The sequence below is a fragment of the Mesitornis unicolor genome, unplaced genomic scaffold (genome assembly GCF_000695765.1).
Source record: "Mesitornis unicolor isolate BGI_N332 unplaced genomic scaffold, ASM69576v1 scaffold13497, whole genome shotgun sequence".
NCBI lineage: Eukaryota > Metazoa > Chordata > Aves > Mesitornithiformes > Mesitornithidae > Mesitornis > Mesitornis unicolor.
Window position 1 is genome coordinate 8,203 of NW_010197150.1, and position 19,504 is coordinate 27,706.

Consider the following 19,504-nt stretch of genomic DNA (forward strand, 5'->3'; position numbering starts at 1 on the left):
AGAATATGTGACATGAACGTGTCAAGTTGAGAGATTTCAGGTGTTTGTTTTGGGGGTATATAGCACTCGGGGGTGGTGTGACTGGCATTTACAGGTATCTTGAACACCTAAAGATCTCGGCATCTGCAAAAGAGGCTCTTCTCGCCTTCAGAAAAGTTCTTAGTGCAGAAGACCACCTTCCCACAATCTTGAAGTAAAATTGCAGCTCAATTGAAGTATAAACTGCACAAAATCTGTTAAGGCCTTAAATGGATTTCCCAAGTGCAGGTTTCGTTGCAGCACTTCATGGCTGTTGTGACTTAAACTCTTTTTTCTTTTTCCTTTCTTTTTAAGTAATATCAGCTGCATTTTTCTCTTGTCTGTTCATTTTCAGATAGAGACACCCGGTACTGACAGTGTTTAGAAGGGTGACTTCAGTCTACTTGATCATTTTAGGTCTAGAAAGGTCTCGTGATCAGTTCCGCTGTCAGATGTTAACAGCTTCCCTTGTTCAGGTGTAGGCAGAACCGTGTTTGAAAATGTACCATCCAGTTTTACAGGACAGAATTAGGATTTCTTTGTCCATATAAGCATGTCTGAATTCTCAGAAGTTGAATAGTAAAACTGGTAAAGGCCTACTCTGATATCAGTTGATAAATATCTTTTTCTCTCAGACTATTTTGAGTCCTTTTAGAGGTGTATTTCCCAGTTTCTGGGAATATTTTTCACTTGAGACTGAGAAAATGCAACTTCTAGGTTGCTGTCTGCTAGTGATTTTCAAGCAAACAAAAGGAAAGACTTTAGGAGGAGGAGAGAGAAAATTGGCAAAAATGTATCTGGGGAACAAACCTTTCGAGCTTTGAGTGTATGTGTGAGGCAGAAGACAATTTTTGTTCTTTTCTCCATTCTTCCCTTTTCCCCCACTCCCATCCAGTCTGCACATCACTGTTGTGGTAGTTGGATTATTTTTAGGTTAGCAAACTTCAAGTGCTGAGCCCTTATACAAAGTAAACTATACTTCTGAATTGCTAGACCTGTGATAAAAAGTCCATCTTAATAATTCTTGCATTTAAGTGTAATGTCAAAATCTATTTCATAAATCTGATGCAAATAATTCTTAACGTTTCTAGCTGTAAGTAATATATTTTCCTGGATTTTCTTCTCAGCAACCCGATAGCAGAAGGGTCAACTCTTCTGTTGGATTTTCTGTTTTGCAGCATACAAGCAATGACCCTTATTGCTTTGTGGAATTTTATGAACACAGAGATGCAGCTGCTGCATTAGCTGCTATGAATGGGCGAAAAATTTTGGGAAAGGTAAGTTGCTTACATCGTAATCTTAGATTTAAGTAATAAAGGTTTGTGTAAAGCTATTAATAAAACTGTGGGGCGTTCGTTTTGTTAAAGATGTTTAACATTGTTAAATGTTGTGGAATAGTATTTTTTAAATGCTGATTTAAGAAAGTAAGTCTTGTTTAGGAAACATTGTGTGTGATGTCCTAAATATTGCAGCGTTTTATCTTGAGTCTGTGATTTGTAAGCGTTGACAGTTGTAACCCACCCTTGAATGAACTTTAAAAAATGTAAGAATTTTGTGAATTTATACTAAATCTTACACTTATTTTCAGGAGGTCAAAGTAAACTGGGCAACAACACCAAGTAGCCAGAAAAAAGATACATCCAGTAAGTAAAGTAATGCCACAGTATCACTTCTACACAAATACTTCACAACGTGGTAATAATTTGTCATAAATTCATTGAAACATAACTTTTCTCCTTCCCATCTTGTGTTTAATAGAATTTTGCAAACTAATTCTTCTGTTTCTGCTTTACAACTGGGGAAACTGGAGTGGACAGATTAAATTGCTGCTGCTCATCAGATGGAATCCTGGGCGGTCCTGGTTCCCCGTGCTGTGTGCAGAGCATCACTTTCTCAGGAGTTGTAATGTTAGATAGCAGTTAAATATTTGATTAGTAAATTATTTATTTTCAGATCACTTCCATGTGTTCGTTGGGGATTTAAGTCCAGAAATAACAACAGAAGACATCAAGTCAGCATTTGCTCCTTTTGGTAAAATATCGTAAGTATCATAATAAACATTTCCAATATTAGTTAGAAAATATTGTAGTGAAAATTTGTTTCTGAGTTGAAATGTTATTTCATGTCTTTTTGGATAAGTTTTCTGATGTTAATTTCTTATGTTGGGTGGGCAGTAAAGAGGGGTTATTGTTTCATCTGGGTATCTGTCATGGTTGTCAATACAGTGATGTAATTGTGCTCTGGTTTTGCTGAAAGCAATGTGCTTTTAACCTAATTTATATGCTAATGGTCTGCAACTTTTTATTAAAATTTAATTGCTGTTCCTGTGTTCAGAATGTGTACAGAATAGTGGTACATGTTGCATCCACAGTGTATTTTGTATGCTTTTTATAGGCAGTGTAGAAAACGGGGCAATTGGAATCAAATTTAATGAAGCAGCGAGTTGAAAAACTTGCAAACATTTTGAAAAAAGCTGATATTTATGAGAATGAAATCTACTTTGTAGAGGATAATGGGATGAATTAAGATAATAATGAAACGAAAGAATGGTGGATTTACAATATGTGCACGTTTCTGCCAGTTAAGAAGAATGTTTCTTTAAACTTCTCATAGATAATTCAGGTGGTAGCAAATCACCTGGTGTTTTAATTGAACATACTTGACATTACAAGAGATCTGAAGTATGTCTGTCCTTGAGGGTACTGCTATAAAAGCAGCTCTGTTAATCTTCTATCGGTTTATCTTTATAAAAATAGTTTAAAGTTGCACATGAACGTTTTTGTACTGCTTTACAGGAATATATTTCTAAGAACAAAAATTCTTATTTTTCTCTTGTTCTGTACGCATATTTTTAAATGAATCATAAATCTGATTTCTTACCTCTGCTATTTTGTTTACTTTGCTTTTTGTCTCTTAATGTGGTAAGTAGTACTGTTTAAAAATCGATTTAAAGAGAATAATTCAGGTTGCTGTTTCTCAATCTATATTTATACCTGAGACCTGCAGTTTTTCTAAAGTCCAAGTCACAATTAAAAGTAATAGCATTCTGGTTATTTTGCAGAATTGCTCATAAGAATGGACAGGATCTTGAAGGCTAACTGCAAGGAACTGTGCACACTGGAACTCAGTTGTAGATTTTTTCTCATTTCTATTTATTCTTATTATACATTATTTATATATACATATTTTAGTATTTACATTTTAACATTCTATATTCAGTGCAGTTCTATATTTCCAATCATTTTAACTTACTCACTAAAATTTCTGTGTAAATTTGTTGTTTTCGTACTGGTGTGCTTAGCATTGTTGTTAGTTTTATTCTCCTTTCTTAAATTTCTGAAAATGTCAATTTTTCAAAATTTACAGCTACCCAAACTCCAAAATGATGGTAGAGAATTGACCGAGAAAAATAAAGAAATCTGTTAACAGGCCATGTATGCCTTTTAATTCCTATTTTTTCCTCTTTTTCAATTTTTTAATATTTCATATATTTTGTATCACTAGGCAGAAGACATTTAACTATTTAGAAAATGCATGGTAAATTAGATAGAATTGTTACAGTAATTTATAGAACAGTAAACCTTAGAGGGCCCTAGCCGATAGAATATTAGAAAAGGAAACTTTGTTTCTCTTATACTTCAAATTTGAACATTCTAGTTTTGAACATTCTAGTTATAGCCAGTATAGGTTATGTGGATAGGTTGCATGTTTATTACATGTTATTTTTTTTGTCCTACTGCTTTTTTCTAACAGGTAAAGAAGCAATAGGGAGAGTTCAGGAATGACTGTAGTTTTAGGGCTAACTGAATTTATAAGAAAAAAATATGCTCACAATACAGTGTGTGTGGTTCCTTTTAGTTTTTATTTTGCAGGTTATTAATATTGCCCTCATATAGCTGTGCTTCTTTTCACAGGGATGCACGGGTAGTTAAAGATATGGCAACTGGAAAGTCAAAAGGCTATGGTTTTGTATCTTTTTATAACAAACTGGTGAGTAATCCCAATGTGGATTTAAAGTAATTGCGTATTTTCCACTTTTAGCTTTGCCTCTTTGTTTTTATGTTCACTGTGTATCGGATGTTCCCAAGGGAAATAAATTGGTGTTTACAGGACAAATTTAATCAAAACTCCCCTTATTTGTGGTTAAGGGCTGAAACAATTCAGATGACAGCGATGCTATGAGAACATTGGGAAAGGAGATTCCTGAGCATAGACAGCGAGTTTGGGTGTTAGGGTGGAACCATCTCTCCTGCAGTGAGTTGGGTGCCTGGTCCCATCAGGAGAGCTGTGGGGCTCTTGGCTGAGGCCATAGGATATTACAATTGAGTGCCTTGATTTCGTGTCTTTTTCCACTTACAATTCATATATTTTTATTGCAGCTGAAATAAACAAGAGGAAGAGAGGTCTTATTTCCTTGTACCCTTCTGCCCTTACCCATAACGTTACGTTGGTTTCTGTGACTGTAGGGAAATGTTATAGCAGTCACATGGAATGCAACTTACTGGATTCCTTTAAGACTGAGCCGTAAAAACTCTGATTTAAAATCTGTATTCATTCTGCAAAATTAATGGATGAATTCTAAATGTAATACTAAGAAATGCTTCTAAAATTTGTGCCCTGATTGCTGTTCATTAAGGTCTGGTTTTTAGAATTGTCATCCTGCTGTATTTGGGGAGCTGGGAAGTCTGTTCACAGACTTCATGTACTTAATAGACACCACAGTTACGAGAAAATTAAACTCCCAGATTGAACTGGAACAGTTATGGCATGGCTTTGTCCCACTTTTGTCATAGCTGTGATCCTCAAGGCTGGCAGCAGGATTCACTGGAGGTAGTTTCCTTGCCTCTGTCAGTTCGTAACTTACTATGTTTTGGGAGCGACTTTGTTGTCTGGTGTTTTGTTTGTTTTCTTCCCCCTCTGCCCCCTTGGTCATCTCATAGTTTTTAAATTTATGTATTGTCTTCAAAAGGAGTGCTCTGTATAATTAAAACTTAGGAGGATCAGGGTCCTGAGTGATTGGAGTTTGAGATGAATCTGTTACAGCTGGAAGCCTTCAGCGTGAGGCAGGACAGTGCCAGCCACTCACCTTTAACTTGTCCCTATGTTCCCTTTGTCCCTTGTGCTCCATGTTTTCTTTCTTAAGCTTTGTGCCCATGGAAAAGCTTTTCAAACATACGCACTATTTGCTCTGCCTCTCCTTTCAGAGCAGTTGGAGAAAAAATCGCTTCTTGCAAGTGTTAGCAAACTTACTCCTTGCTTACTTGATGTTTCTGCTTGCAGTGGGAACTTGAAAGATTGTCTTCTAATTCATGCTCAAGATAAGAACTTAAGCCACGTGGGCCATGGACTCGTGTGTGTGTGTGTGTGTGTATGTTTAGTCATACAATGACCTCAAAATGTAGAGAACTTAGGAAGCAGTTTACAGTACACTCAGACACCTACTGCGTGCCTCCAGAGGGCGGAAGAGAGGCGGAAAAGGAAACTTAGGTGCTCCATCTGTTTGTATCTCAGCATTACACATTCTTAGTAGCAGTAGCTACCATTTAGTATTCCCAGGACTTAAAATTTTTCTACCTGAATTTGGCCTGTTACGTTGAGTGCCTGTTAAGAGTCTGAAAAAAAAACATTGAGGTCTTGTTGTTGTACAGCATCTTTTGCAAACACGTTCTGCCTGATAGAAATGTTACTTGGGTCACATCTGAGAAATTTTTCAGTGAGGGGTTTTGGCAATTATAAAGTCTTTCCTGACTTTTCATCTGTTGCTATTAAATACACTTTTGTGTATTGTATTTCTAATACAGTCAGTTGGCAAAATAATATGAATTTTTAAAATATATATAATTAAAATAATAGTTGTTTAATTTTAGTAATTGCTTCTGGCATCTGTATGACCTCTGTACTTCTTGGGAAGCCTTTAGACATTCTAATACAGATGCTTGTTGTGTAGAGGTAGTATGTGTGTGATTAGTGTAGTTGGCTTCTAACCTGTGTGTAGAAAATGAGGGCAGGGAGGAAAGCTTTTCCAAATCTCTTATCAGGGCCTTCTCTGTAACTTTGTGTTACTTCCTTTTTGGCTTACTCTGATTGTTCAGAATTTCATATAACTTTTAGTACTGTTACTGGTTTTGTCAACAGAATTAACTGACAGCCAAGTCTTTCTTGGAAGTAGACTTGTACATCTTGTTTGAGTTGTGATCTTTATTTTAATCTCTTCAGGATGCAGAAAATGCTATTGTACACATGGGAGGCCAGTGGTTGGGAGGCCGTCAGATCAGAACTAACTGGGCGACACGGAAACCTCCAGCACCCAAAAGTACACAAGAAAGTAAGACCTTCATGTAATGCTGTGTTGTGTTTGCTCTCTTGCCCGTCAGTGGAGAAATGAAACATAATGTTGCTACAATCATGTCACTTTACATGTCTAACTTGACTTCCAAATCTCAAAAATAGGGGTTTTTTTGGTATAACATCAATGTAGTGGTGGTGCTGTGGGTCTGTCATACTGAATGTGTTTGTTAAATGTATAATTCATACTTGTGCACAAGGTAAGTGTCTGCGACTCTGTGGTTACTGTCAGCCTACTGCTTCAAAACCAGCCTTCTCTCTTTATAGATAACACAAAACAATTGAGATTTGAAGATGTAGTAAATCAGTCGAGTCCCAAAAATTGTACTGTGTACTGTGGAGGAATTGCCTCTGGCCTAACAGGTACAGCTTGTTTTATTGCTTTTTTATTAGTGAAGCTGTTTGGACACCAAGGTGGTTACTAATTCAAACACTTTATATGTTGTAGATCAACTTATGAGACAGACTTTTTCACCATTTGGACAGATTATGGAAATAAGGGTGTTTCCAGAAAAAGGTTATTCATTTGTCAGGTATGGACAGAGAAAAATAAAATCTGTGATTTTGCTCATGCAGTGATGCTTCATCTTTCTGTAATTTCACTTGATTGAACTTCTGCTGATACATTAAAAACTGTCACCGTATGTTCATAAAAAAATCTGGAACTTTTAAAAGTGGCCACCAACCCTTTTACCTGAGAAGATGAGTATCTGTGAAAGCAGATCTTTTTCTGTGGATTTCCTGTGTGTATGGAGTCACTGTTTTTAACAACCAGGTGAAAGCACTATGAAGCATAACATCAGTTTGTTTTGATATTCTTTAGATTTTCAACCCATGAAAGTGCAGCACATGCTATTGTTTCAGTTAATGGAACCACAATTGAAGGACATGTCGTTAAATGTTACTGGGGTAAAGAATCTCCTGATATGACTAAAAACTTCCAACAGGTAACGGCACTGTAACCTTTTCACCGTGTCACAAACGCAATTGTGTATGTACCCATGCCTTCCCAATTATACTAGTTACATTTTGTGGTAGTGTTCTTATGAAATTCCATGTTCTGTCTCAGTTATGTTCCAGTTGTTCATCAAATTGGGCTAGTGATTTTGATGGAATATCTGTTACTGTCTTCTGGATATGATTCAAGATAGGGAGAAACTTTGAGGTAATTTTGATTCTTGCTAGTTCACTATCTGCAGTCGAGGTGACTATCCAGCCGTGTATTATTTGATATTTCAAACATATACAAATACATTTTTCAGTACAAGGATCTAATTAAGTCAGTGATATCTTATTTTTCACTATTGATCATTTTAGCCGTGAGATTGAACTTTGCCTTCAGCATTACAAAAGGAAGATCATCCATCTCTAGAAGCTGAAGTACTGTGAATTGTTCCCTCTCTAGGTGGATTACAGTCAGTGGGGGCAATGGAGCCAAGTATATGGAAATCCACAACAGTATGGGCAATATATGGCTAACGGGTGGCAAGTACCATCGTATGGAATGTATGGCCAAGCATGGAATCAACAGGGTTTTGGAGTAGAGTGAGTAATTGTATTTAATTTTTTAGAATATTTAAAAAATGCTGCGTTTCGGGCCCATTTGGTTCAAGTACTGCACAAGTTTTCAAGCTTTAGGTGGACTCCTACGTGGCCTAAAGCTTATGTTTAATGATGGCCATGGACCAAATAGTGGGATGAGCCACTCTGACTTGTGGTCAGTTACAGCTTTTATATGTATGGGTGTTTTGAGACTTGAGGCACAAAGACTTGGATGATGGTCTTCTCCAGTGCCTAAAAACTTGGGTTTTTTTAGACTTGAGCTGGTAAATACTGGAGAGTCTGAGCCAGGGAGCCCAGGTTATTTGCCTAAATGGTTCATAACCCTGGAGAGAAGAAACAACATACTGACACTTGAACTTGTGCAGTTTCAGAGTTTGGGTGGGCTTTTAATACTTCATCTCTGGAAGTCTTCACAAAACATACTTCTAAAATAACTCTCTTTACCTAATTCTTCGTTATCTTTTGCCAATTAAACACATTGAGCCCTGATAAACCTGTCACTGGTGTTCCTGCCAGTTAGGCATTGGGAATTTTTTTGCATTTCTGCATCACTGATGTTGACTTACAGCAGCTGCGTGTGTACGTGCCTTTGGAGGCGGTTGTCCCATGCAGCCAGTACCCAAGGTTTGTGGGGCTTGTTTTTGTTGTTCTTTAAAAGCTTGATGTTTTCACGAATCATATGTTGTAGCACTTAACCTGAATTTGGTCATTAAAGAAGATAAATTGTTCTATTTTGGTGTGAATAATAGTGTAGGAAGTATGGTTTTATGGGGTTTTTTTCAGTCTGTTGTCTTGTAAACAACTTGACTAGCTTGATGATTATTTATATATATATATATAATTATTTTTGTTCTTTTTTTAACCATACTGTTTCTTTTTAAGCCAATCTCCATCTGCTGCCTGGATGGGTGGATTTGGTGCTCAGCCTGCCCAGGGACAAGGTGCTCCTGTAATACCTAACCAAGCTGGATATGGTATGGCAAGCTACCAAACGCAGTGAGCTGGGACTCTGTTTAAAAGTGTGTATTTCATGATAGGCTGCAGTTTCCAGTGACATTCTGAAGACTGGAATGTAGACAATGAAAAAAGAAAATATTTATTTTAAAAATGGAAATGTTTGGAACCTTTAGCACAGCTTTGCTTTGGTGAAGGACACAAATGTCTTCTAGTTCTGCCTTTTTAAGTTTTTGTTCATGATGGATATGAACATGTTTTTCTTTGTGTACAAAAATTAAAAATAAAGTCAATAAAGACAATTCTGACTACAAATTTTGATATAGTAGAAGAAATGGCTGATGGATTTGATCTTTAGGTTACCATTCCAATTTTTTTTTGTTCTGTCTTCAGTGTTTTATATCACTGTGCTTTTTAAGAGATTCGACGTTGAAAAACGGCAAGTCGCTTTTAGTTGAACACACATCCTGAAATAAACTGTGGACCAATCATTACGACCTGCTAGACAGTATTGATTTTTCAAAAAACCTGTGGGCATAGCCGAGAAAAGTATATGTAGGTCTTGGAAGAATTTTTTAAAAAAATATTTAATTTTTCTACACGCTTAAAGAAAAGAGTCTGATACAAAGAATAGATCAGTCTAAAATGAGAAACAGTACTGTCTGAGTAATTTCACATAACTTCTACTGTCCACATTCAGGCACACAGACTTTTCAGAGCTGGTTCGCTTTTTAAGACTGTAGTAATAGGCATTTAATTTTGAGAAGTAAAAACGTTTTTGCAAGTATGTTGTTTGTATTGAAATCAGACAGCCATACTTGTGCTTTTACATAGAGTTTGAAGGCTACACATTGTAAATATTTCATAATTACAGTGTTTCAAAAGCATGCTCGAACATAGAAGTAGCGATGTAATTATTCAAAGTAATACTTACTATACTCTGCTGCTTTAAACGCAGTAGATTGACAAGAATGTGCAAGACTGACATTTCCAAAGTTGGCTATTATGTAAAGTTACATAAAGAACTATAACAAAGAGCCTTAATTTTAATTTCATAAATCTTTAATGCATCACCTTTTTGTCATTAGAAATACAAATTTTTTGCTTTACATTATTTGGTATGTAAATACCTTGGTTAACAACCTTGTAAACCTATTTCAAGGTTCTTATAAGTTGTATAGTATCTTGAGTGTTTTGAAAAAATCTCGATGTTTTTTAAGTCTAGAAATATTTTGCCCAAGAATTTTTTAACAAGATTGTTAAAAACATCTTATTTTAGAGAATATTCAATGTGCCATTTGGTAAACGGAGATGCAGTTGAAACAGTACACTGAGTTGTGACTTATTTTTAATTAAAGTTTTTGTCTTTATGGGTGGTTTGCATGTGACGAACCTGTACAGAGGCTGGGTTGTTTGTGTACTGAGTGTGTAAATGGATAAATCATGAAGCTGTTTAAACGGTATACCTGGGTTATTGCTGAATTATTTTATGGATACATTGATCTAAACTGCCTCAATAAATTTGAAGTTGAAAATGAATGTAAGTTAGATATAAGTACTGTGTCTTACCTATGACAGCTAGGGGGTGCAGATGTTTCAGCTGTGTACTGGAATATGCTGAGGCAGGCACAATTGAAAAAACAAGAGTAGGATTTGCAGTGATAGTTCAGTGAAGCAAACCTGCATTTTAAAAGAAACGGAATGTTTGATTTTAGAGGTGATAGTTTTAAATGAGTGTCTGAGAAGCTGCGTATTTTCTCTTTTCTGTTTCTTGCCGTGCAGGTGTTGCAAGTTAGATTTTGAAGTGGAAGCTTGCAGTTCTGTTGAACCCAGCCACGTTGTGCAAATAACTACACTTAATGCTGTAGCAAATCACATGAGGGGTTTTTTTTCTTCCTCTTCTACTTGACAAGCTTAAGAATACCTTGACTTTTAGATCAGGTTTGAAGTGAGATATACTGGAAGAGCAGTTTAATCAGTTGGCTGTACCCAGAGATAGCTCTGGGCATCCAGTGCATGCAATAATGACTGAAGTTAGTGTGGAGCCCTAAGTGCTTGTGCTGGCAGAATTGGCCCTTTCTCTGTTTCTCCTTTATGGTATATGTAGTGTTTTCCGCTCATTTAGGAATCTTGTCTACAGGACTTTTGGGTTTTTTTTCTATAAATTTTGTATATATGTGTATATCTACGCGAGGATCGGCCTATACATTGTAGTTTGGAAAAAAAGTCGCAAGTAAGTCTGCATTTTTGTTACACTTACCCAGTTTTTAAAAAAAATGAGTCAGTAGATACCTTAATTGCGAGTTACTTTAGTATTTCTTAAGACTTCACTTGAAATCTGGGGTTTCTACATAGTTGTAGGTGTTTGACGTAGGTCTATGTTCTGGATGCATGTGGGGATGTAAGCAGTATGTACTTTAGGCGCTACTGAAGATTCGGATGATGCAAGTCCATTGCCACGTAAATGCCCATATAAATGGGTGTAAGATGAAGGCAGTGATCTTTCAGGTCTCAGTGTGTGGATCACCTTAACTCTGATTATTTAATATGCCTGCTGTAGAGCTGGGCCGTACCTGACCTGTATTTCAGGGTGAAATATAGGATATGCTTTCTCACTGAAGTCTTTTGTCATTGATTTTTATACAGCTTTTCTTTAATGGTGATACTTCTTCGCAGACTGTTCAAGATACGGGAGTCTCCAGTGTTCTTTAATGTTTCTGTAGCACTGCGAGGAAGAGTTGTAATTTGGATTGCTTTCTACTCCGTAGCATTCATAAATGCGACAGTTTTTTGGCACCAAAGAGCCTCTTGCACCATACTGCTTTGATGAGTGACTGTTACACTTGTAATTTCTCTAACTACAGAAATCAACCACGATCTAACCCCCCCTCTTACCACTAGCGTTTGGGTTTCCAAAAGTATTGATTTATTATGGCTTAAGTTGATGCGTGCAACCTGAAGCAAGGTTGTAATCTGCGTTTGCAGAAGATGTTCAATAAAAGTGAAACATGATAAAGGGCTTATCCTGTATTGTCATCTGTCAAAACGCTGTCCCTCCCTGCTGTAAACCTGACCACAGGCGTACAAGGCTGAACTTGTAAACTGTGCACTTGCAATCATGTAAAAGGTGTTTGATTTAAAATTTTTCATACAAAACCATTCCGTGTTTTGCAGAGTTTCAGTAGTAAGGCTGTAAATCTGAGGGCATGTGTAGCTTTTCATCAGTCCTGCCTCCTTGTGTATATCCCTGAACAGTTTTCAGACGTACCCTTCCTGCAGAACCTTCTCCCTTCCTCAGTTAACTTCCTGAGACAGCCATTTGCTGTATCAGAACCATTGCCTTCATTTCACTCGCCAAAAAAGTCTCACAGCGAATAAGGCTTATTAGTTTTGCAGTGATTTGTTTTTCTTGCTTGTACACAAGGAAGCAGACGTAAACTGGCTGGACATGATTAGTGTCTGATACTTCTTCATGGTCCGACTGTTTTTGAGCAAGGCACGAGTCTTTGTTTTAATCGCGGGGAACTGTTTCCTGGTCAGCAATAAAAGATTTTGTTGCACTGTTCTTACATTGCAAGATACAGGCCATCTTTTATTCAGCGTACTTCAAAAAAGTGGATGGGATTTGCGAAGAACTGCCTTGTTCCAACTTGAACCTTCACGTATGGATACGCTTTGGCATCAGGATTGCTGCTGCAAGGGCAGAAGGAAGCTGCTCTTTTGAAACAGGGAATTTATTTGTTCTGATCATATGTGGTGCCTGTTCAATAGCGGTAGATTTGAGGGTTTCGCTATGTAGTGATACTTCTGTTTATAAAAAGGCAACTGCAAGGCAATAGCTGCTGGGAAGGTCTTCGTTGTTTCATTTCAGCCAACTTCTGTGAATCCAATTGATGGTTTAAAAACAATTGAAAAGATACTTGTGTTTTTCAGTATCACATGGGTATGTGATTATAAATCCCCCCACACTTTTACCATCAATTCAGATCAAAGAAAACGCTGAAGTGTTTATTGAATCCTTTACTTTAAAAAGAAACAGGACTTTGTTGATGAGCGAACACCGATTCTGTCGTCTTTCTGGGGCTGGATGCTGATGCAGATCATGGATGTGAATGACATGTTCTGCTCACTGACATTTAAAGGGTAATGACTCAAAGTTAATTTGACATCAGTAATGATTATTTGAATACAAGTTATTCTTGCTTAAATACACAGTCACTCATGCTTTGATTAAAGCTGATCTGACTCTTCTTGGTTATTAAAGTATTCCTGATACGCTGTGGGAAGGAACACTGCTTTACCTTGTATCTTGACATTCAAGTTGTCAGTAAGACATCAGAGTTGGCAGATGGCATTTTTGTATTTAGAAGAAAAACACTTAATGCAGTTGTGTCGGGGAATTCAGTGTAAGCTTTTCTGTAGTGATGGGTGAGAGCATTTGAACATTTCCCTCTGAAAACAAGAGATCAGTTGCTATTCTTTGCAGGAGCCCAGGGTCTCGCTGATCCCAGCCACATGGCAGCTGTAGTTCCCCGCTGATGCAGGGAAGGGAGGGCAAGGAAAGGGACAGATGGTGAGACTGGGTGTTACACAGACAGCATCAGTGCCAAACCACTGTCAAACTTTTAAAATTGACAGGCTTATGCAGATACTGCAGCAGTATCCAACAAATTGTGACCATTCAGACACAAACTTGCTTTATCTCCTTGCTTCAAATAACGTTGCTTTAAGATTGCAAAAATAGAAAACACAGAACCTTTGGCCATTTGATTTTTGGCCACCTTTTCTAGATGCACATTAATCAGCCAAGCCAGAATCCCTCTGTTGACTAAGGTAATGAAAGCTTAGAGGAGCAAATTGGTTTAAATGCCTGAATTTGTAGATCTCTGCTTAATTTAGACCTCTTAGCTTGGCGTTCTGTTGTTTGCCTCTATTAGCCTTTTTGTTTGTATAACTGAAGTAGCTGAGAGATGCGCAGCTGCTTGTTGAATGTCTTCCCTTTATTTAAATGTGTAACTTCTGGAGCAGGAGTGGATGGCAGTTGTATGAGAATTACAAGTTACCGCATAAAACACTGAATAATCCTTACACTTTTTACATGGAAATTGTCTTCCGAGAGCCAACTCTGTTGAATTTTAGCTACCACAGGTGGTGATGAAAAGCTGCTGTCTTCATTCGAGTAGCTTTTGACCTAAATAAATGGAGAATCATTATTGAGGTGCTGTTCCATGAAAAATGCTCTTGGTTCTTTCAAGGAAGCAGACCTTTTTATTCCACAAATGATTTGTTTCCTTTAATGCTGGGTTATCAAGCATGACGGTACAGACCAATTGATACGATTTATTGCTTAGTTCCAATCTTCCAACTCAGGTACTGACTGCAGGGAAAATAACCCTCTTAGTTATTGAAAGAACCGTTTAATTTTACAACATACCTTTGTAGAACCGTTTCTACTTGAGTTTGACTTGGACCTGGAAGCAGAAGGCGGCTACGTGGATACACCTTAGACTGTTAAGATGGACTCAAGCCCTTGGAGCTGCTGTTACGTGCCACGGCGACCGCACCAGATCTCTGCTGTGAATATCTGCAAATACTCAGAGAAGGCTGAATGAAGGTCCGGGATTATTTTCTGAACTTTACTTTCTTAATATTTAGGGGTTTTTTTTATTTACAGGTATGTGCTATGGTTTTGTAGGAGAAATTTCCGTTGTATTTGTGACTAATGCTCTAAAAACACACCTAATTTCAGATAAGCTTTAGAAAGATAAAATACAAATATTTCCGGGTACTATTCCTAGGTGAATCTTGTCTCCTCCTTGGATTTATGTACTCCGTGGAATAAGGATATGAAAGTCCTTGAAATGTCTCTCAAATTGCTTAAAAGGGACATTTTCAGAAGTGAAGAGATTCCTGTAAACTTGCACTTTGTGTAATGACCTTTCCTAGAAGTGTGACAGCTGTTCATGTGTATTGTTAGCGCATTTGGAAATGGCCAATACCTGGGCTCAGAGGAGCGACACAGATTGCTGATCATATGTTGTGTTTGAAGAAGATGGAAGGCCAGTATAGAAGGTGACGCTGTGTTCATGCCGACAGAGTCTTTTCTGTCTGACTTGTAAATACAAGGAGAACAAGATGCAGTCTCATTACAAGAATCCAAGTGTGCCCAAATCTCGTTTACCTTAGTGTATAGGCGTTCCTTCAGAACTATTTTCATTGTGGAACATACCTGTGGATACTTCAGGTTGTGATTCAGCTATTTTTAAAGCCGTATCTCTCATTTTTTTCTGTACCCCATCTATTTTGCTGTGTTCCTTGTTTTAATCACATTTGTTTCTTGTCAACAGAGTTGTACTTAACCTTTCCTGCACAAGGAGCAGATCTGTTGTATTTGTATCTTGTTCTTAGCAGAAACGCGCTGACCTCAGGTATTGTTTTTAATGTTCCCTGTATTGCAAAAATACCTTTGATTTCTTCACTCTATGCCTGTTCCAGTATTTACAGATGGATGTTAAAAGCGTATGTTAAGTACCTTTTTTTATTTGTACCTTCAGGTTTGTACCAGACTGGACATAATCACAGAATCCCCCCGTTAGTCCTCACTACATGCAGCCCAGAGGAGCTCAGAATGCTCTTAACCCTTTGATTATGATTTATTCATTAATTTCTGTTTACATATATGAATCTTGTTTTGCCAAGTCAGTTTTCTTATTGCTGTAAAATTGGTTATTGAAAACCTTATTTCTTCACCAAAGTTTTAATTTATGGTGCTGCTTTTCCTGAAAGCTGTTTTTAAATCCTGCTGGTACCCTGAAGAGTAAAACAAAATAAAATCTCATATTTGCCTTTTTTTGCAATTTAAAGGCAATATAAAAGGAAAATAAAATTCCTTCACCTTAATTCTTCTTTACAGAACGAAGTTGAAGAAGCTTGAGAAGTAAGATTACTCCAGCAGTAAGGTTGTGTCACATTTAAACATGCATTTAATAGCAACCTCATGAAATATTTTGACTTCATTGTCAGATGGAAAGAACAACATGAAACTGTTTTTAACAAAGTCCCCCACTTAAATCGCAAGCTTTGAAACACTTGCTCTTGTTTTTTCTTGGTGCGATGTATGAAGAGGTGTGGGTTCAGCTGTGGTAGGAGGTAGGAGCACCACTGGAACTGCCGAGCCTGTAATTCGGTTTCTGCGTGTGAGTGTCGCTGCTGGAGTTTTGCAGTCTGTATTTTGGCGTGCAGAAAGCTGCTGGGCTTGGAGGTACTGAGGAATGTTCTACAAGATTACGGATAAAAGTTGACCCCGTGAACCTCCTTATGCTAGAAAATATTACAAAGGAGTGAGTCAGAGCTTTCTCCAAGTTCAAAGTGAGGGGTGCTGGACAAATTCCCTGATTTATTTAGGCAAGCCTGAAATAGAAGACAGTTTTCTACCAGGATTCCCTTCAAAGCTCTTCTATGCTGTGTACCTTACAGGAACGGTATATTTATATTTTCTCTTGTGTGTATCTTACTAAAGAAGTGTTTTATTATCTGTTCTTTTGCTCTGGTATTTGTGAATCTTCAGATTAGTAAATGCATTTAGCTCAGACTTGCAAAAGTGGTTTGCCTCTTTAAGGTTAACAGTGCTAGGAAGTGACTTGGCTTTGAACTGAAAAAAACACCAGACCTAACAACATCAAATCACCTCCTCCTCTCCAAAAGGAGTAGGCTTAACCACACCCCAGTTTATTCCAGCGTCTGTCGCTGATTGCTTTGTGTTTAAACTGTGAAAACATAGGAGCTAAAATACTTTTAAAAAAATAAAATGCAATAAAATCTGAGTCCCTGTAGGTTCACGGCACTGTGTGCAATTCAGCATTGGCCGATTTGCAAGGAAAAACTTCGAAGTCATGTTTGCCAACCCATCGTGAATATTAAGATGAATGTTCATGAAGTTTGAAACCTGGTTTTATGTATTCAACCTATGCTACTCTGAACAGTCTATGATTTTTAGGCATGTATTCATTTATATATATATAAATATATATATCTCTAAAATGCCTTGTGTATTCTGGCCAGAATATAGTTTGCAGTGTGGCATCTAGTCTTACTTTTTTACTGTTACCTATAATGTCCCATCATACGAGGCTGGGTTTGCCCATCTGTAAAGTGTGTATTAACAGATCACTTGAAATTCATGTGAAAACATTTGGGCAAAATGCGGAGCTGTTAGCCATATTCCAAAAGTCCTTTGAAAGTTAGGCAATTGTAGTAAAATTATAGCAATGTTTGGGTTTGCTTTCTGAATCTGCTAGAAGTGAGGAGGAAGTGGTTAGTCCTTGCGTTTCAGTGAAAATGAATTTACTTGGAAATCGATACAGTCGCAAGGATCTCTTAAACATCTCATGTGTGTTTTCCAGCTCGTATTGCCAATTATGAGCCAAGATTGTTAGAAGGAAAACAAATTTAAAAATTCTCACAAGGATGCTCTGGCTTCGGTAGCAGCAGCAGGAAACTTCCAGTAGATATCCCGGGGTGTGGGCTTTTGAATGACATCAGTCAGACTTCCACGTGAGCTCTGTTTTTTCACAGTGTCTGTTCTACCACGTGCCCTGGCAAAGAACACGGAGCTGGGGCCGGTGGTGCTGTGAATCTTGTCCCGAGTTGAGGGAGCCAGAGCACATCTCCAGGTGGGACAGGAATTGGAGAGGGTGGCTGGGAAGATGCTGAGTCAGCAGCTCTCGCCCTGCAGCTCTGGCAGGGGTTAGAGCTGTTCCTGGGTAACGGGGAAACTTGGCAGGAACCACTGCTGGTGTGGGTGAGTGCTGCTGTCACCTCCACAACAGGTGGCTGCGGTGTAACGTAAACCACAGTCTGAATCTGGCCCTTAATGTATAGAGTAACAGTGCCATGTTCTTGGAGTGCTTCAGAAGCGTGTGCAGTATAACTAGAAAATAAACTTTGCAAGTCTAAAATTAGATTCTGAAGGGTTTTTCTGTGTGTGTGTGTGTAGCAGATGGGAGTTTCCTACTTTGAAGGCCTCTCATTAAAATTCAGATTTTAAGTTTGGGGCCTAGTTCTTACAGCTGTGTAAATAAGGAGTAACTACTGAGAACAGTTGGGTTATGTTGGTGTAAAAGAAATTGGCTTTAAATTATGAATCAGGTTTCTCGGTCTGTTGATCAGTTTTGAGTCTGTCAACTGCAATTTGGTGCTGAAATGAGCTGCACGTTTTACGAATGTTCTGTGATGTTACTTGTTCAGTATGCCCCAGAATAGATTTTTGCAATGGCAACAGCTAAGTACAACTGCTTCCATTTCTTTTCAAAACCAGCTATTTAAAGTTAAGTTCACTGATAGCTCAAGTAAAATTTTGAAAGAGAATCTTTAATAGTTTTGCCTAAAATCACAGATTTACCAAGTGTGTTTCTGCCTTTTTGGGTGTCTTGCACATTCTCATCTCCCTGCCCCCCGGCGCCAGCCTGTTCCTAGCACTGTCAGTGGGAAATTTGCTGAACTTCTTATGCAGATTTTTAAACCTGCCTCTGTTTAGGATGATGAGCAGTCCAGAGTTTTCTGCCATACAATATCTAAAAGGTCAGGTATGGGCAGAATGGAGCGGGAGAGGGAGAAAGCAGGCTTACGAAAGCTTTTATGCTCAGTTTTAAGTGAACTTCACTGTTTGAACATTACTGAGGGTGTTGAAAGCAGAAATAAAAGCTGAACAGGCTGTATGATTTCAGTGACTGAATGTATTTCCAAATTTCAGTACATTGCTGTTTTAATGGTACACAATTCTTTAGATGTAAGCGCAGCGACTGTGTAAGTACAGAGTGCATCGTCTGCTGAATTAAAGAAGTCCCCAGCAAATGAACCGTCCCTGAGTATCTCCACCAACTTCACCTGGAAGGAAAACTCATGTTACGTCTTATGAAGGACTAAGTGTTAAGCATGAGAGCAGAGTGTGTGCACGGATGTTGGGAACAGGGACCCTGCCAGAGCAGGTCCTGGTGGGTGCTGTCTGCAGGAGCAGCCCAAATGCCAGTGTTTACAAGGAAATGGGGGAAAACAAGAAAATTGGAAACCGAGTTTTGTGTGAAGGGTTGAAAGGAAGAAAATAATCTTGTGGCTTTTACAGATAAATCCGTGGCAGACCTGGAGGTCAGGTTTAGCTGTATATGTGTGGAGTGCAACTGAACAGCTGGGCAACGTGGGACTTCTTGGAGTCACCAGCACAGGAACGTGCACCGTAGGAACAGTCTTCGGTCACCAAACATTCTTGTATTTCCTCTGTACTCCCATCTCCACATCCATCAAGTTAAGTTTTAAAACTTACTTCAGTAACTTGTTGTCAGTACCTTAGCTCAACAATTATTACCATTCCTAGGAATACCAATTCTTAATGTCTACATTCAAAACCTTTGGGTTTTCTTATGTGATTCTTAAAAATAAAATCTGGTGGTGTCAGTGCCGGTTCAGTGTAAATGTACTGCCCTGAAATACCTGGTGATAATGGATAGGATTCAGAAATACTTTGGAGTGCATGTCCAGGCAGTCTTCTCCCAGATCTGACACCGTGTGCGTTCCTTTTGCTGTGCCCGTCCAGGTGTTTGTGGCTGTGCCACATGCTGGCGTAGCTTTA

At 38.1% G+C, this 19,504-nt stretch overlaps 1 protein-coding gene across 2 annotated transcripts in view; it reads left to right on the top strand.

Moving 5' to 3' along the window:
- TIAL1 (TIA1 cytotoxic granule-associated RNA binding protein-like 1) overlaps positions 1 to 9,195 on the top strand; it is an 11,005-nt gene extending 1,810 nt beyond the window's left edge. The window contains exons 2-11 of one of the 2 annotated variants that reach the window (XM_010188711.1): positions 1,146 to 1,295; positions 1,607 to 1,661; positions 1,972 to 2,059; positions 3,933 to 4,008; positions 6,235 to 6,343; positions 6,631 to 6,726; positions 6,812 to 6,896; positions 7,187 to 7,310; positions 7,769 to 7,908; positions 8,809 to 9,195. In XM_010188711.1, coding sequence (XP_010187013.1) covers positions 1,146 to 1,295; positions 1,607 to 1,661; positions 1,972 to 2,059; positions 3,933 to 4,008; positions 6,235 to 6,343; positions 6,631 to 6,726; positions 6,812 to 6,896; positions 7,187 to 7,310; positions 7,769 to 7,908; positions 8,809 to 8,926 — 1,041 coding nt within the window. In that variant the 3' untranslated portion in view covers positions 8,927 to 9,195. The remainder of the gene's footprint in view (positions 1 to 1,145; positions 1,296 to 1,606; positions 1,662 to 1,971; positions 2,060 to 3,932; positions 4,009 to 6,234; positions 6,344 to 6,630; positions 6,727 to 6,811; positions 6,897 to 7,186; positions 7,311 to 7,768; positions 7,909 to 8,808) is intronic. The other variant, XM_010188713.1, reaches the window with a different exon arrangement.
- Positions 9,196 to 19,504: the final 10,309 nt, after the last annotated feature.